General features: G+C 38.4%; 1 protein-coding gene across 2 annotated transcripts in view; it reads left to right on the top strand.

Moving 5' to 3' along the window:
* Nucleotides 1-12,814, top strand: part of dock1 (dedicator of cytokinesis 1) — a 272,932-nt gene that overhangs the window by 181,765 nt on the left and 78,353 nt on the right. For both annotated transcript variants that reach the window (XM_053511045.1, XM_053511044.1), the window contains exon 29: nt 3,873-3,967. In XM_053511045.1, the coding sequence (XP_053367020.1) occupies nt 3,873-3,967 (95 nt within the window). The remainder of the gene's footprint in view (nt 1-3,872; nt 3,968-12,814) is intronic.

Below are 12,814 nucleotides of genomic sequence, written 5' to 3'. Positions count from 1 at the left end.
GACAATCTGAAGTGCACGCCAGATCTGTCGCTTGAATGCTGAAATTATAGGGAAATATTTGCACATTTTTGTTCTTAAGGCGTAAATTTGCAAGGCGTGGCATTCGTTTGTCGAGGTACGGCTGTGTGTGTATATATACATTTATGTATATATTGCTATGTGTCCAATACTTTTGGTCCTTATTCAGTCTTGTTCATTTTAAGTTAATTGAATCTGATCAAACGACACACCTGAGGACTTTAGTCTCTTTAGTTCAGCTGTGCATTATTTCTTAACCTTGGCCGTTCTTCTGTGTATAGCAACACTGGGATAAAATTATATACAGTGCAACCTTGGATTACGAGCATAAATCGTTTTGGAAGCGGGCTCATATTTCAAAACACTTGTAAACCAAATTGATTTTTCCCATAAGAAATAATGTAAACTCAAATTATTTATTCCACTGCCCAAAAAATAAAAACATAAAAATTATTAACACAAAATATAGTAAAAATAAAACAAATAAACCTTTAAAAATAATTCCCGACAGATAAGTGTTTCCGTTTGTGTGCTCCCCCTACTTGCCTCACATAGTTACGTCCTCCACTCTTTTTACACACACAAAGGAAACACTGTTTTATCGGAAAAATAATCAGGGGAGACAATTACTCACAATTACGCAGCGCAGGACGCTCGGCATCAGAACAAAAAGCGCATGCGTGATGCATGATATTCGGTACTTGTAAACCAAGACTTTTTTTTCCAAGTTAAAATGTATTAAAAATCTTTGCTTGTGTTGCGGAACGCTCGCAAACCGCGTTAGTCGCAATCCGAGGTTACACTGTACTTAAAGGACAATTTCAGTTAGATCACTCTGCATTATTTAAGGTGCTTTACATTGTTGTGAATGATACATTAGAATAGCACTGGGCCCAGTGAGGTACAGTACACAGGAGGGGAACAATACATATAGAAAGGCACAAAAGAAATAGGTAGAACTGGAAGAGACTGTATCCAAGTCTATGTGAGGGTGAGTCAAAAATTATTCGAACTCTGGCTGTGGAATTTATTTAAATGAACTTTTAGAGATGATAAATACACTTTTTTTTTTTTTTACATAATCTTTTAGATTTTAGATACACTTTGTCCATCTGTCAAAAAGCTTTCGTATTGCATCATTAAACAATGTTTTAGACTGAGCTGCGAGACACAAATGCACTGCTGTCTTCACTTCTTCATCAGAAGTTAAACTTCGTCCTCGTAGGGCTTTCAGGGGACAGGACAGGGGAAAGTCTGATCAAGTCTATGTTAGACAATAAGGACGGTGCTTTAACACCTCAAAATAAAGTTTCGACAATCAGTGTCTACAGTTTGGGCAAAAGTGTGTGGACGTGCATAAAGATCACAACACCCATGGATAGCAGTGCTCTGTGTTTAATCCAAAGTATTGGCTTTAGGTCTTTAATAAGCATCTCACTGTAACCGAGCATTGTTGATTGTCAAGCCATTTTCCTGATTCCCTTGAGAATCCCAAAAAAAGCATAAATTGTCCAGCTGATGGTCGACTTTTAAACTTTTTTCTTGGTCGCCGTTTGTTTTTGTTCCATACGCTACCGTTTGATCTCAAACTGGTAGTGATAAATTCATGTCTCATTGATAGTAATGATTCTCTTCATGACACCTTCTTCAGCTCATCAGTGTAAATTAAATTTACAGATATCTAAACGCTTCTGGTTATTTACTTCCGTGATACCTTCATACCCCAAAAACTTATTAAACTACAAATGAACTAATGTAACATGTTAGCAGTGACTGGGGAGACAGTAGCCTTGAACTGAAAGCGCTGATAAGACGATGCGTCCGTCACAAGTTTTAATATAACTGGAGTAATCATTGTTTTTGTTTTTTGGTAAAGTAAATTACAACATAATTAAAATATAAAAAGGCTTTTTAGCAAGCCTCAGTGTGGCATCAAGAAATATTCTGCCTTTTATTGTTTACACAAATTCAGTCTGGTCTATGATTGGTTAGAAACATTGTTACATAGTATAGTACATAGTGTTAGTATTCAAACACATTTGTCTTTGTCTTAATTAAAAAAAAAAAAAAAAAAATTATAAAACCTAATTTACACTGCAACAAAAAACTGTCCGAACAGACAAGAGTCTGCAGCAGTCACTTGCAAAAAAGTTGCAGGTCGACGTGTAAGCAGGAAGTGCAGCAGTTCAGCAGTGATCTGATTTCTTTGCTGGAAAAGAAACACGTCTGCATACTGTACATGCACATGGACAAATCAGATCTCTAAATAAGAAACAGAAATCAAGCTATTCACGTTTTGCTCAGCAAATAAGGATCCATGAATCACATTCAAGAAATCAAGCCAAGTTTGGTTATAATGTATTAAATAAAAGCAAAAGAACTTGAATACATATTTCTTCTCACTGTGTTGGACGTGTAGTGTGCGTAAAATCCATGCAGTGGACTTAAGGCTACAGGATGCCATCATCAGTATGCTGTGTTTTGTTCTAGTTATTTGTCGTAGCGGTAACAAATATTGTGTCTTTTTATTTTTTCCCTGTACTTCATTGGATGGTAAATAAGTAAAGCTCCTTTATATGCCAGAAAAATGAAATTTAAATAAAAAAATAAAATTTTATCATAGAACATTCAGTTTTGACCGAGTAATTTGATTGAACGAGAGTTGTTTCAGGAGTGCTGATATAGAGCATAACAGCACTAGGATGTTTATCTTGTGCATCACTCTGCATCACAGGTCTTCTACCTTAACATTTGTTACTTACGCAGTCAGTCACCAGCATGGGTGAAAGTAGGTACCCTCGATCCTGTGTAATGTTTTAGAAAGAGGGGGAGCGGCTGTCTGCCAAAACCCACATTCAAAACCAGTTACAGATTATCAGCACGGCTGTTCACAGCTAATGCTAACTATAAAGCTAACTAGCTTCTAACACAAGGCTGAATCCCGAATCCCCCTCTAACCCTTGATCAAGGGCGCTACTGCGCGCGCGCGCGTGTGTGTGTGTGTGTGTGTGTGTGTGTGTGTGTGTGTGTGTGTGTGTGGAACAAGGGATTTTATACCTTTCTTAGCGCACTAGCTTTCCATTAACGTTATTTGGGATTCGACCCCAATATTCTAACCATATTATGTTTGATTATGCTTGTACTGCAGCTGCTTCACAGCCGTGCTGATATTCAGTACAACAGCACTCCTTCTCGTGTGACATTGCTTAATAATACTAATATGACCATTTTATACTGTATACAGAAATATTCTCAGATTAACTGCACGGTCATAACCATTTTTATGGTTACCTAAAAGAGATAAAGTTGAACTTGTATTCCTTTCCTTGTTTATATGCCGTCTCAGAGGTACAGAAGATGTAAACAATGTTTTACTGTAAATATTATATAGACTATAAAATGTATTGAGAATATTTAACTTGTCTGTTATTAACAGCTGTTTAATTGATGCTTAAATCCGGCATTTATTGATTAGTTTTTTCCACTGTGTTTGGACTGTTTACTCTTTGGCACATGTTTTTGTGTTTGTCCTTCAGGTTTGGTCTATAAAAGCCCTCAAAGTGTTTTTATTCTGAATCGACACAGCTGTTTCCATTTGCCTTTAGCATTTGTAGTCATTTCAAACACCAAAGCTTGAATGTTCTTTCCAGCAAGTATTAAACTTTTTCTTTAAGTGTTTTTTATTTATTTTATTTTTTTTATTATTATTATTATTTATTTTTTTATTTTTTTGTTATGAAGCATCAAAATAAACCTGGGTTTTATACCTACAGCAGTGTGTGTCTGTGCAGCCCTCGGTGTGGCCTGCGATGCAGTAGTGCTTCATCTCACACGCTGCCTCCTTTCCCTTACAGGACTTCTTAATGGAAACATTTATCATGTTCAAAGACCTCATCGGGAAGAACGTCTACCCCACTGACTGGGTCATCATGAACATGATGCAGAACAAGTAAGTGCAGCTTGCTTCCAGCGCCAGGCTTCGGTGTTTCCTCTTCCCACATCTTGTGCGAGTTTTGTTTATAGGCTTTAAGACTTTTGATGGAAAAAGTGCATGAGTCACTGCAACTATGATTTATCTTTCCTGAGTTTTAAGTGTAAATGTAACTATAAACTTGTGCTGAAGCGAAACAGGATGTAATGAAGCTCCAGTAGTGCAAAATGGACAGAACGTGTAAAGATGGAGGGGAAATCGAAGCTCAAGGGGGCATGACAGATGTGAGAATTAAAAGAAAAAAACTTGTTATAATTATACCAAGATTGAGCATCCATCCTGTCTTCCTCTCTTCCTTTCGTTCTCTCTCTCTCTCTCTCTCTCTCTTTCCTCCCTCCTGTTGCTTAGGAACAGCTCTCAGAAGTGGGCAACTGTTTTGTGTTCCCCTCCATGCTCACTCTGAATATTTTTATATATTTTTTTTTTTCCTCCCATGGATGCTAATGGCAGGGGCGCTCGCGCGGCCTCCGCTCCCGCTCTATCAGATTTGAACTGGCTACAAAAAAAAACAAAAAAAAAAACAATGGCATACATTATAAATACCATGCATTTTAATCTCCAGCCTTGCTGATCCCCCGCACACTGTGTGCTCTCACTTTGTTGTGTGTTTGGATTTGTTTTATTGATGCGTCTTCCTTGTTGAGCTCATCGAGAGCAAGAAGAGGTTCTGTTATGCACTCAATGCTTTTTTTTTTTTTTTTTTTGGGTGGCCGAACTCGAGCTTCTTGCAGCGATACACATCAGAGTTTTAAGAAAAGCCACTTCATTCACGTGAAAATACACAAGATGTTAAAGACGTTTGTGGAAATCGCTTTTTCCGTTCAGTCCGCTGTGCCAGTAGAAAGCAATAGTCCATGTTTGTTTTTCCCATTTCTGGCATTTCTTACATGTGCTGTGTGGCTTCTTTAAATCGAAGACCTACTTTGTAAAAATGGTTAGAGACTGATGCTGTAATAAAAAAAAAAAAAAAAGATTAAACCGGTTCATAAACCACAGGAATTAATCCCGCCACTATGTTTTTCTCGGTTATAATTGTTTCACATGGAGCAATCTTCTTTAACAGTCTTCTTTCTCCCTGCCTGCTGGGATTTCCTTGTTAGCAATATTGGCACTTCTGAAAACAAATCTGACTTTTTTTTGTTGTTGTTAACCTTGTTAGCTCATGTCCTTGACCAGAGTGTGCATAATTCCGTACTTAAAAGACTTTTCTACAGTTCAGTGTGTGTAAACTTCAGCCTCAGATTTTTATGGTTCTCCCACAATAGAATTTTTATTGTTATTAAGATTATAACTGTTTTTGTCATGAGTTATGAGCGCAAACATTGAATTCAGCATTTGTCACCATCTTTATCATCACCTGGATGTAAAGTTTCCCTCTCGGGATGAAAAAAAAAAAAAAAAAAGCTTGTGTATCGACCGCCTGCTCGAGTGCCAAGTTTAAAGTTAAATTCTGATGGATAAAACCAGCATCTGTCTTACAAATAAGGCAGTTTCTGTTTTTTTTGGGTGGAAGAAAATGTGTTTAAATACTTATTTCTTAGCGTGTTTAACAGAAGGGGGAAGGAGCTGTTTTCCTCTACTAGGTTCCTCAGACTGATCTTAAGGATCCCTCGGACCTTTCACGTCACGTTCCCATTCACGTTGCTTCGCTTATTTAATTAACGAATGGACTTATTTTATTTTTCCCCCACTCGTTATTGCATTACGCTTTAATGAGCGCTTCTGCTTAGTGCACCTTTTATTTACGTCTCTTAGAGTGATCAGCCTTGAGGGAGACGTAGATGGAGATCCTCCACACAATACATTTATAGTCACTCATGAATTAGAGCAACAATTTCATGCATAAACATACGTTGTCAATATGTGCTAGCTATTTATGTATGTATGTATTTATTTATTTATTTATTTGTTTATTTATTAAAGATTTAGCCTTTCTTTCTTAAAATCGCTTTATTCAAGATCCTCTTCATGAACTTTTACTTAAAAATCTCTTTATTCAGTTTCCTTCCTTCGCATTGCATTTCAAGTGTTTCTCTTCAAATTAACAAAATAGCTAGAAAGAAATATCTCAATTTCTAATAATCCCCCTATGAATAAACACAATTTGTTCAAGGTTAAAAAGTGCACATGCTTTGCTAAGTAAAACTATTTACTCAAGCAGTTTAATAGGATTAAAAGGCCTAAAGACGAAAAAAAATAAATCTGGCTTTTCTAAATGTCTTTTAAATAAAGTCTTTTTGTTTCAAACATGAAGTATATTAAATCTAAAGACATCAACGATGCAAAATTGCGGAGGGATTTTTGATATCTCAAACCGGTCAGTCGTGATAATGTTTTGAACTTGTACCGAAAAGTGATTAATAACTTTTTTGTGTGGCATTATAGTGAGTGACATTATATTCAATAACAAGTTTAGTGACTTCACATTCAGTGACATCATAGTGTGATGCTTTTTTCCAGCATCTGTGGCCTATTGTACACACATACACATCACAAATGATAACACTCACACACGCACACATATGCACACACACACATCTCTGTCTCACACGACCGCACACAAAAACACACACAAACACTAACAAGTCGCATGTCTCACACACACATAACATGCACATCACTTTTTGTTTTTTAAAAAGGAATGTGGCAACAAATGAGAAAGGAAGGGAGGAAACAAGCAAATAGACACTCTAATATTTTGTACAACTGTCTGATTATAACTTGTAATGTTGTGGCCAATTCATGTGTGAGAATAATTCCTTATCCTCTCTCTAAAGTTGAGTCCTGGGAATTTCATGTTTCATCAGAGAAGGAAAAAAGATCCATTGGTGTGATAACCTGATAACGATAATACTTTAACGTTGCTGAACCTAGACCTGAGCAACTGACTCATAACACTGCCTCCAGAGGATTCTACAGTGGAAACCAACCATGATGGGTGCATGGCTTCACGTGCTTCCCTCCTTACCCTGACTCACCCATCACTCTGGAATAGACTCAATCAGAACACAATAGACCACGTCACCCTTTTTCCATTATTCCAAAGTCTGGTCTCTATGCTCCGAAGTAAACTGAAGCCTTTTTTTTTTCCTTCAAATTATCCTCATTAAAAAGTAGATTTCTTATGGAGACACTGCTGTGTCGTCCCGTACCTCTGAGATCTCATGTCATTGTTTTTATGGAAATGTTTTTACCTTCACTATTATACATAGCTACCGTACGATTTCTACTAGTCTCAACTTTTTGACAATGCCGCTTCACCAGGCCTTCGCTTGATCTTCGATCACAGTCTTTCATGTTTTTTTTTTTTTTTATAATTTATTTTTTCTCCGATGTTGACAGTTTCGAATTTTAATAGTGTGTTGGACAGTTCTAAACACAATTCCAGTAATTCCTTTGGCTAGGCAGAGTGTATACCAGAGACATATTGCATTAAAACCAACAGATTGACAGATATCAGGATAATGATTTATGTAACAACAGATTCATGTGAGACCATGTGGAAGCGATTACATCTTAGATTTTCCTAAAAATAAAAGTGGAGTTTCCATGAGAACGGACTTCGCTTACGTTTATCGCATACAGCAGATGCCCTTATCTAGAGCGACTTACATTTATCAAATGTTTTACATAACTAAGCAGTTGAACGTTAAATACTTTGCTCAAATGCCCAGCAATGGCAGCTTGTCGGTGTTGGGATTTTTCATTCAATCGTTCAACATCATGCCCACTACGCTACCATTTATATCATGCTTAAACGGGTTAATATACACTCTGCGTGCACTCTTATGTGGCAGCGGCCAAATGCAAAAAGCATGCAGATACAGGTCAAGAGATTCATTTATTTTCTTATGCAGCATCAGTATGGCATGGTTGGTGCCTGACAGGCTGGTTTGAATATTTTTTTTAAATGCTGATCTCTCAGGGGTTTTCACACAATCGTCCTTTGAGGTTACACGGTCAAAATCCAGTGAGTTGCATTTTGTGGGTTAAAAAGGTGTCTGAGCAGAACGTTCGGACTGGTTCACATTGACCAGAAAGCTGCAATAACTTAAAGAAGCACTCATTAAAAGAAAAGCACCTTAGAATGTACAAATCTTCAAAGCGCAGCACAATAACACATTAGTCCAAATAACGTGTTCAATTTCGGTTACATCTCAAGCCTGGAAGGAGTTTCCAAGCGATTCGGAGGGGTGGAGGAGGAGAATTCAGGCACAAAACAGCCTTGGAGATGTTAATCCAGGAACATGTCGTACTTGAGGAACATGTATGATGACAGCATCTCCTTCAATCATAAGGAATTTCTGAGATTGCTGCTCTGCTTCCCTGCTTCACCATCTGTATGCTGTCTGCCGGCGTTAGTGCTGGACGGCTCTATTCCAGGAGTTTTTCCATCACTGCTTGGAGAGTTAACAGATTTGGAGATGGTCATTTCAAATTCGACATGTGAGGTTTTCTTAATTAAGGCAAAAAAAAAAGGGGGGGGGGGGGGGGCAGAGACCATGTTTAAACGCGTCATTGTAAGGATATTATTTGCAAGTGATGGATGATGGTGATTAGTTTGAAAACTGTTGGGGCATCACTAAACAAGTGCGAAAGCCTATTTGAAGCGCCTGCTTATTTTGCATCTACATCACATTATCACCACTAGGTCACTCCTCACTCGTGTGAACACTGTCTCCAAGTGAAGAGACTCAGAATAGAACTGTGATTTCTGACACAGTCCTATTAACACCCGGAATTTCTCATTAATCACCCAACTTGGTTTCGCCGCAAGCAGCACTTTCATTCCTAGTCAGTCACTTGGCTTTTTTCTTTTTCTCTCTCCTTTTTTATATATTTTTTTTAAATGCCCACGCAGACATGCAACTCCCTTATTTATTTAATATTTCTTTTTTGTTCCACTGCTAAAGGAAAACTGATTATGGTGTCCTCTTGGTCTTAATGAGAGCCTGAATGGACTTCCTTCTCTTCCATCTTCCTTAAGTGGATTGATTCGTTGCTGGCAACCAGGAATGTCCATGCCTATTTTTGGACCTTCTCCCCTTCTGTAAAGCAGTAGCTTAAAGATGTTTAAGATCCTGTAATAGAAGTTAAGGGGTTGAAGGGCGGCCATAAATGTGCATGGGGACGTGAATTCGAAACTTTTAAATTAATTTCTTTCAGTAATTTGCTTTAATAGAGTTTCTATTTTAGTTACCACTGTAAATTGCTACACATGAATACCATGAATACTTTAGGTACGAATAAGCAGCTAAAAGCACGTTTTTGCTGTGTTGTCTCTAATAGACGGTTTGGAATCATGTAACTGGCGTGTTTGATGTGTGCGTTGACACTTTACCAGCTTCTTTCAGGTTTGACGAAACAGCTGTTCTGTTTTCTTTCTATGGAGAAGCGTTGATGTTCATGTCAGTGGAATCTGTACATATGCTGCAGATGTGACGGGTACAGATTAAGTTCAAATTAGTTTATTATAGAAAAAGTGTTTGCAAACATGCAAAATATATCTGTGTGATTAAATCAGTGATACAACTTTTTGTAGAAAATATAAACGGCTTACAACTTCTGAAAAGTGCTTGCAAGATACTCTTGTTTAGCAAGATTATCGCTTCTTCTATTGAGTTTATGGACCGTGGGTACAATGCCACACCCTACTGTAGTGTGGAGCAGAAGACTGGCAGGACATAGAACATAGATCACTTTGTACAACCGTGTTACACAGCATTTTGAAGTTTATTATTTAATAAATATCTTTAAAACCTTTTAAATACAGCTGCTTGAGACAAATCAGACAGTAAATGTAAGTGCTTTTGAATGGAAATCTCTCTTCAAATATCGAATCAGATTGAATCAACGCTATACCTACTGTATGATTCACAGCTCTTAACAGCAAAGGGTTTTCTCTACTGGAAGGGCGATGCAAAAATCCCTTGAGATTCAGTTTGATCTGTTACAGCTCAGTGTGATTGCTATGCATATTTTCTCTGAGCATTTTGGGAATTTTGTAATAGGGGATATTTAGCAATGCGTTGCCACTCTCTGTACATTTACTAGACCATTTGCACATTTGTGTTCCTACCATGACGTGAGTCACAAAAGCAGATGGTTGAAGTACCGTTAACCGACATCAGGCTACTTTGTATTTTTGCACTGGAAAGCAGAGGAATAAAGGTTAGCCGCAGCAAGACGAAATACATGTGTGTGAATGAGACAGACCCAAGAGGAACGGTAAGGATACAGTGAGCAGAGGTAAAGAAGGTGCAGGACTTTAAGTACTTAGGGTCAACGGTCCAGAGCAATGAAGAGTGTGGAAAAGAGGTGAAGAGACGGGTACAGGCAGGTTGGAATGGGTGGAGTAAAGTGTCAAGTGTTTTGTGCGACAAATGAGTATCTACGGGAGTGAAAGGAAAGGCGTTTAAGACAGTGGTGAGACCAGCGATGCTCTACGGCTTAGAGACAGTAAAAGTGAAGAAAAGACAGGAGGCAGAGTTGGAGGTAGCAGAGCTGAAGATGTTGAGGTTCTCTTTGGTGGTGCAAGGATGGATAGGATCAAGAATGAGTTCATCAGAGGGACCACTCATGTTAGATGTTTTGGAGATAAAGTCAGAGAGGCCAGATTGAGGTGGTTTGGACATGTTTAGAGGAGAGATGGTGAATATATCGGTAGAACGAGGCTGAGGTTGGAACTGCCAGGCAGGAGGTCTAGAGGCAGACCAAAGAGGAGATGTATGGATGCCGTGAGAGAAGACATGAAGTTAGTTGGGGTGAGAGAAGAGGATGCAGAGGATAGGGTTAGATGGAGGCAGACGATTCACTGTGGAGACCCCTGAATGGAACAGCTGAAAGACAAGGCTACTTTGAAGAAGGCTACTTTGTATTTTCATCGATACTTAACTTCAAAGTGCCTGATGATCACTTAGTGGATTACCTGATGCTTCGTGACACTGCTAAAAGAGTAACTTAGCAATTGATGGCTTCTGTTCTGCTGATTATTTTCGTATGCACTTAATAACTTTCAATCATTCAAAAGAGAAACAAGCTTTATTACCTTAAATGGTGTAGAAATATGTGAGTCCTCCTGGATTTGGTGCCTTTAGGTAGCAGTTGCATTAGCTCGTTCAGTGCTTCTGTTGCAAATGAGGCGATGCTATGGGATATGATGTGCTTTGCACTCCATAGAAAGATGTGCCGATAACGTTAACTAATACTGACATTTTATGCCTTCTAATTTATAGCTAATTAACCATTGGGGTTGAATCCCAAATAGCCTAAAATGTTTAAGATGACATTATCAGATGTGTGTTCTTGCTGAAAGCGCTACAGTGACTGGGGTTTTGAATGTGTGTTTTGGTACTGGTATCCAGTAATTAACGTTCCTTTGGCCAAGGTGCAAATGTGTATAGTATCTATATGTGTATAGTATCACAGCCAATATGCAGTTCTTCCTCAAATTGTTGACGCTAAGTTAGAAGCACATAATTTTGTTGTAGCCTTACAGTTTCCCTGATAGATTCATAAAGCCATGATCATCAGCATCCATTCCTGACCTCATGACTGCTCTTATGGCTGAATGCACATACATCCCTCAACCATGCTCCAAAAACTAGAGAGAAGCCTTTTCCAGAAGCACGGAAGACTTGCAGTATACTGCTCCCTTTTGTTAATAAATGTCACCGTTGTTTGTCCTGCGAGCTTCATATCTGACTCTTTTTTTTTTTTTGTTGTTCGTTTTTTTTACAGTTTTTTGGAATTTGATCAGGCATGATCCATAAATCTACAATCAACTACAGTACTGTATGAACCTTTCTCGCAAAGTTTATTTAAAACAAAAAGGAAACAAAAGAAAAGTGCACATCTCGTGTGTATCCATGTTCATATTTATTTAGAAAACATCTGTTCATTCTGTATAACACGTTCGTATCCGGTGACATCCGTAACATACTGTCTTAATACCAAGTGACGTTGATTTTATCCTCTTTTTTTTTTGCCCCTCTCCATGCTGGGTGCTGGAAGACGCCGGATGATGCATCATCTGAACGAAGTGAATGATGTGCTCAATTTTTAGACTACTTTAATACACACTCGTCTGGCTGTATCCCAGCAGCGTAGGAGGAATGTATTCTGTTAGCTGGTGACTGCACGCTGGTAGACTGTTACATCACGTGTTTTTTTTTTTTTTTTTTTTTTTTGCGCTGCGAGAAGACCAGATCTGTCAGCGCGGCTCTGAGTCATCGTGTCCTGTTCAATTTTTTAGACCTCCGTATGAAAGCTTGTCTTCCGAGGTGCTAAATTAACTCTGGCTCTCCATACATTTTCATCCACCCGCTTGTATTCGGTCCGCCTGTTTATTCTTGTTCTCGCCTTCAAAACGCAGGTGGCGTGTCCGTCTATCCATTCACACACCACTGCCCTTATCCTTTTCTCTCTTTCGGTCTGTGATCATCTCCCTGTGTTCTGGTTTCCCGTAATAAAGTCGCTGTGATCTGGTTGGAGGCCATGTATGGATGTTTTTTTTTTTTTTTTTTTTTTTCCCTGAAGCTTTGCGAACCTTCGAAAGCAAATGTGCACTAGCTTAAATTGAGGTTGTGTTCACCTGACCAGCATGTGTGCAGATGGTCATGACATGCAGGAATTTTCTGGAGGTTGATGTAATTCAAGTCAGTGAATGAAACTATTTGTGTGTGGGCTTCTTCAATGTGTGCATATAAATTTTTTTTTTTTTTTTTTTGTTCTTTCCTTCTCACTTCCTTGTTTGTGTCCAAGTGTGTCTATCAGAGGAGACGAAAGTCTGAGGGAGATGTGAGG

The sequence above is a fragment of the Clarias gariepinus genome, chromosome 14 (assembly GCF_024256425.1).
Source record: "Clarias gariepinus isolate MV-2021 ecotype Netherlands chromosome 14, CGAR_prim_01v2, whole genome shotgun sequence".
Classification (NCBI taxonomy): domain Eukaryota; kingdom Metazoa; phylum Chordata; class Actinopteri; order Siluriformes; family Clariidae; genus Clarias; species Clarias gariepinus.
This window is presented reverse-complemented; position numbering and strand designations above follow the sequence as displayed.